Here is a 5,738-nt window from a genome sequence, read left to right as displayed (position 1 = left end):
TTGATGAGAGCAAAGCTCATCTGTTTGTGGAGGCCCGTGAACAAAGGGTATTATTTTCCAGCAATGTGTTCTAGCCTCAAGTGCATATGATGCATGTTATCTAGTCCAAATAGGCACAAAAAGACTAGATGGGATCTATTTTTACACAAGATTTTTATGTTTGTATTGTCTATCCTTCATAATATGATTTGTCTTTTTGTCTCTTGAGTTGTGGATCGAATCAAAAATTGATAGTTTATGACATCATATCTTCGTCATCTACTCGAAGTTGGTTTGAAAACAATGATTTTAGGGACTATTCTGGTCTCGCGTGCATAAGATGATACCCCATGCGCTTGCAGCGGAAATTGGATGTCGCTATTTCTATGAGATTTTGTGGTATCAGCCTTTAGTATTCTAATTAGCAATATGGGCATTGAAATTAAATTACATATAATATATTATATTTGATTATTATATAGTTGTAACACATTTACTTAATATAAATAACATGGATGATGTATGTTAGGTCGGTCTTCACATGCATAGTGGCATGGTGAGTTGCCAAAGTTTCATGGCTAGAGAATTAAATCTAGTGATGCATGCATAATAACATGGTGAATTGCCATAGTTGCATGTCAAGATAATTGAGTTAGTGAGGATGAACTATTTAGGTATATAGGATTCTCATCTTGTCCATGAAACTATTTCCTGAACCATTTCCGCTTCTAACCCTAGCGAAGGAGATCCTGGGCGCATCGCGCCGCCACACTGCCACTTCTCCTCCATTGGTAGGTTGCTGCCCCCTCCTGCCTTACTGGCCCTGCCGGTGTGGGCGTACGTGGAGGCCCCAATTTATGACATGGTGATGTAGTTCCCTATTTTGTGAATTTAGATTCGCCTTCATCATCCATCTCTTCGATTCTTTCGGCGGTGATGTACAATAAAATCGTCTTCAGTGGCAGTGGAACATGCTCGGAGAATTATTCTTCCTTGGACCTTTACATCTCAACGGTGTTGTTTGTAGTAGCGTCAATGGTTTGTGGGTGTAAATTCCTATCGTCCACTCCGGAGGTGAGACTATAGTTTTCAGGGTTTACCGGCATGGCGGTGACTTCCTTCGCAGTTGGGTCCTCCGGCCGCATCTCCGCATGTCGGTGCGCCCTCGGTGAGAACTACGAGATTTAATGAAGGTCAGGCACTCGAATACGTGGTTCTTTTGGTTGTGACGCTACTTCTCTATGACGATGATCCCGTAGGAGTGGGGATCAACAATGTTAGATAGACCCCGACGTTTGAGCGGTTGGATGGTGCGGCATTGGCCGCTTTGAGAGGGAGACGACGGTTGACCCTGAGGACTTCAATACGGTTTTAGTTCATTCAGCCTATTTATACCACTGATTTGGTCAATAGATCTACATGCTTTGCGGTAAAATAAAAAGAATTGCAAACATATCCCACTTCAGCTAATTTTACACGATATTTCTGAAAATGTGGGTGGAAGAGAGGAGAACCGCTGGCTTGTCGCTACTAAACTAGCCGCCTAGAGAAACCCACGACGAATCGTCGGGAACAGACCCCCCGCAAAAGCAAATCATATAGCGACGGTTCGACGATTAGCCTCCGAGAGAACCAAAAAAATCAGCCGAAATAGCGACGTTTCGACATTAGCCGCCCAGGGACGACAAATCGATGGAAGTAGCACGCTCGTCGTGCACTGCATAGCCGCCAGGCGAGCAACCCGGGCCGTGCAGGTGTGGCACACCTCTGAGGCTCTGTGAGGGCTCCACCGAATTACCGAATTGGTGTCTGACATGTGGGTCCAAGCATCCGCACCAACAGTTACGCCTCCGCAACAACACGCAGGTCCAGGTGGGGCCAGTTTCCTTTCTCACCATAGACCAAACCCTGACGGCTGACGTGTCCCGGGACAACTACGTGCCCTTCTTCATTCTTGTCCCGCCGGTTCCATATAACCAGCGCCGCTCCTTTTCGGATCCCCCGCAGAAAAGTGGGTGAAAAAGAGCAACGGAGGAACAATCCAAGACCCTCTTCTCCGCCGCGCCTGCCACCCGCTGAGGCCCGCCTATCGGCCCAAATGGCCTCACCCCCTTCCCCGCCCCCGCCCTCGCCGCCGCCGCGGGCCGACGAGCCACGCAGCGGCGGGGGCAGGGCGCCGATCCCGCCCTACGTCAAGGCGGCGGCGGGGTCGCTCGGCGGCGTGATGGAGGCGTGCTGCCTGCAGCCCATCGACGTGGTCAAGACGAGGCTGCAGCTGGACCGCGCGGGGGCCTACCGCGGCATCGCGCACTGCGGCACCACCGTCGCGCGCGCCGAGGGCGTGCCGGCGCTCTGGAAGGGCCTCACGCCCTTCGCCACCCACCTCACGCTCAAGTACGCGCTCCGCCTCGGCTCCAATGCCATGCTGCAGTCCGCCTTCAAGGACCCCGTCACCGGCAAGGTCTCCGCGCAGGGCCGCCTCGCCTCCGGCTTCGGTGCCGGCGTCCTCGAGGCCCTCGTCATCGTTACCCCATTCGAGGTCAGATTGCACATCTCTCTTCCTCTTACTTCTTACTTCTTGTATATATGTATACAAAAATAGGAGTATTTCTATGAGTTCCCAGATCGTTCGTGCTTGCTTTCCGTGAGTACGATGTGTTCGCATTTTGTATTCGTATATAATTTGGACAGCTCTAGACGATTCCTTGCTGGGATCTTAAAGTGTACTTTATCCATGTAAAAGTTGCATCGTTGGTGTATAAAAAAAGAGCGAAGACATAAACCAGATCCCCGCAGCTATTTAATCTTGTGTGTGCATGATGTTGATGCCTTTCTGACAACCTGTCCTTTGGGATTAAAACATGAAAGCTCTGTGATTTGCGGTCCAATTGTGGTCTGCTGGTAACATGCGCAAGGAAGTGATGAGGCATTTGTCTACCTACCCTGCCCTATTCAAATGCTGTCAAATAATAAGTTTGACCCAGAAGCACCTGGACCTCGTGTTAATGATGTCCGTGTTAGCATCCGGCTCCCCACTAGAATGCTATCAAGTGCATTTGACCGAGAATGCGGTGTAGTTGTGGTATCTTTAGTCTCAGCTGTTATTTTCTGATAGATGGAGCCCACCGGCCTTGATTTCATTCTGAAATCAGAGAAGGCTGTTCTTTTCTGATAGATGGAGCCCACCGGCCTTGATTTCATTCAGAAATCAGAGAAGTATCACATTCACACACACTCCACCCAGAACCAGCGCTGGATACAAACCACCCAGACCCTGCAAAGCTGAAAAACTACACCTACAAGCTAACTCAAAACAGCATTCAGGATTTCAGGTAGAAACAAAAGACAAAACGAGTTGTTGTTTACATCAAAAGCTAGACAGAAGATCCACAACAGGCACCAATGGACTCGAGGAAGTAAAGGGGACAACAACTACATTGTTAGTCTCATGCTGATAATATTCCAGCCATGGCAACGTCCATACAACTCCTGCACCACCATTTCCAGTCTATGGGATCCCTGCCACAACACCTTCGAAGAGCACCTTTCTGCAGGGGCGCCCAGCATGTTAAGAAATGACAAACATATAAAACTATATTGGTGGGATCTCCCGGCTCACACATTGAAAACATGATTTTATTCCTAGTTTTCCATAAGGCCCAGAAGATAGCAGCCACACCAATCATAAGAAATTTTCTGTCTCTTCCTGCAGAAACATTAAACCAACCGGAAAAAAGATCATTCAAATTCACAAGCTTATGTTTCACTCCCAGCACCACGCTAGCTACAATCCAAACATATTTAGTCTCAGTTGTAGCATTGTATTATCAGCAAGGACTAGAAAACTAGAATGATAAGGTGCTAGGATCAGAATTCAAACATTACCTAGTTTGGGACAAAAGGCGCAGCTTTTTTGGTATTGTAACAGGGAAGCGGAGCTTGATCTTATAACATGAGTGATGCATTGTGAATATTGGTTCTGAGGTTCCTCTCGTGTTTACGTGTAGAGTGCCTGCCTAATTATACTGCATGGAAGTATTAAGAAAATACTCTTAATTAGTACTCCCTCCGTCCCATAATATAAGAGCGTTTTTGACACTACACTAGTGTCAAAAACGCTCTTATATTATGGGATGGAGGGAGAGTGTAAAAAACGCTCTTATATTATGGGACGGAGGGAGTACTACAGTAGATGTTGCTTGAAGTTACAAAACTATGTGAAAATAGACTCCAACACTGTAACTGCATTGAAATGGATACTTAAACCGAAAACCACCATTGTATATTTTTTCAAATTCACTTTTTTCATCTTTGACTGGAAGTACAGTGTTCTATAGTTGAATCATCAGTGCAATGAGGAAAACTGTGTTACACCAAGACAACCAAGCATTGCTTAACCTCCGTCCCAAAATATAAGACCTTTTTTCAGTTCAGTTTGAACAGAAAAAATGTCTTATATTCTGGGACGGAGGCAGTATTAGGTATTCCACGAAGGAAAAGAGAAAACTAATACTCCCTCAGTTCCTAAATATAAGACCTTTTAGAGATTCCACTATGGAGTCCATAGTGGAATCTCTAAAAGGTCTTATATTTAGGAACGGAGGGAGTATTAATTTTGACTTCTGTTGCTGTACCTTCTCATATTCACAGGGAAAACTGAAATGTACATTCTGTCACTGTGATTATGTTTTTCAAGCTTATTTTGTTGAGGGAATTGCTGTAATGTTTCTATATGATGGATGCAGGTGGTAAAGATTAGATTGCAGCAACAAAAAGGACTAAGCACGGACCTGCTGAAATATAAAGGGCCCATACACTGTGCAAAGACAATTGTTCGTGAGGAAGGCATTTTTGGTCTGTGGTCTGGAGCATCACCAACTGTCATGCGCAACGGCACAAACCAAGCTGCGATGTTCACAGCCAAGAACACGATAGACATCCTTCTCTGGAAGAAGCATGAAGGGGACGGGAAGGTTCTCCAGCCATGGCAGTCCATGGTCTCCGGGTTCCTTGCAGGAACCGCAGGGCCGATCTGCACCGGGCCTTTCGACGTGGTGAAGACCAGGCTGATGGCCCAAGGGAGGACCGGCGACATCAAGTACAAGGGCATGTTCCACGCGATACGGACGATACACGCGGAAGAGGGCCTCCGGGCCCTGTGGAAGGGCCTGCTTCCCAGGCTGATGAGGATTCCACCTGGCCAGGCCATAATGTGGACAGTGGCTGATCAGGTGATGGGCCTCTATGAGCGAACATATCTGCAGTCGTCTCAGGTGTAACCCGCCGCCTGCTTTTGAAGCTGCTGCGCCGAATTGATTGGTTAGTCAGCGCCATTTTGGGTTGCCTGGAATCCTGGATATTCATTTGTTCATTGCTTGAGAGACTGGTATTGGTCGGAGCAATGAGCCCATGTACTTTAGTAGTCCACAAAATAATGATTAAACCCCCTTCCAATTTTGATAAGAATGATCGGATGATGACTGACTGTTATGGATAAGAATGCTCTGATGACTGACTGTTACGGATGTGAGCTTGAATACTAGCACCGATCTGCTTACTGGGCTGATGATGTTAATATCCAGGCCATGGGCCAGTTGTGAGATGCGATGATAAAGCCCATGATGGACGATGAGCAAACCTGGACTCTCTCTCCAGCGCATTATTTCGGCCCGATGGCTGTCGCTCTCTGCAGCCTGCATCTCCAACCCCTAAAAAAAATGTAGTCCGCATCTCCATGATTGGCGATTGGCTTTTGGGAG

At 47.1% G+C, this 5,738-nt stretch overlaps 1 protein-coding gene across 1 annotated transcript; it reads left to right on the top strand.

The window, feature by feature from the left end:
• The first annotated feature begins 1,970 nt into the window (after positions 1 to 1,970).
• On the top strand, positions 1,971 to 5,469 carry MSFC1 (Mitochondrial substrate carrier family protein). Its single transcript, XM_048715541.2, has 2 exons — positions 1,971 to 2,518; positions 4,725 to 5,469. Exons 1-2 carry the CDS (start codon positions 2,078 to 2,080, stop codon positions 5,256 to 5,258), a joined length of 975 nt encoding a protein of 324 aa, XP_048571498.1. The 5' UTR covers positions 1,971 to 2,077; the 3' UTR covers positions 5,259 to 5,469.
• The last annotated feature ends 269 nt before the right edge of the window (positions 5,470 to 5,738 follow it).

The sequence above is a fragment of the Triticum urartu genome, chromosome 4A, assembly GCF_056163025.1.
Source record: "Triticum urartu cultivar PI428250 chromosome 4A, HENAU_Tu73, whole genome shotgun sequence".
Taxonomy (NCBI): Eukaryota; Viridiplantae; Streptophyta; class Magnoliopsida; order Poales; family Poaceae; genus Triticum; species Triticum urartu.
This window is presented reverse-complemented; position numbering and strand designations above follow the sequence as displayed.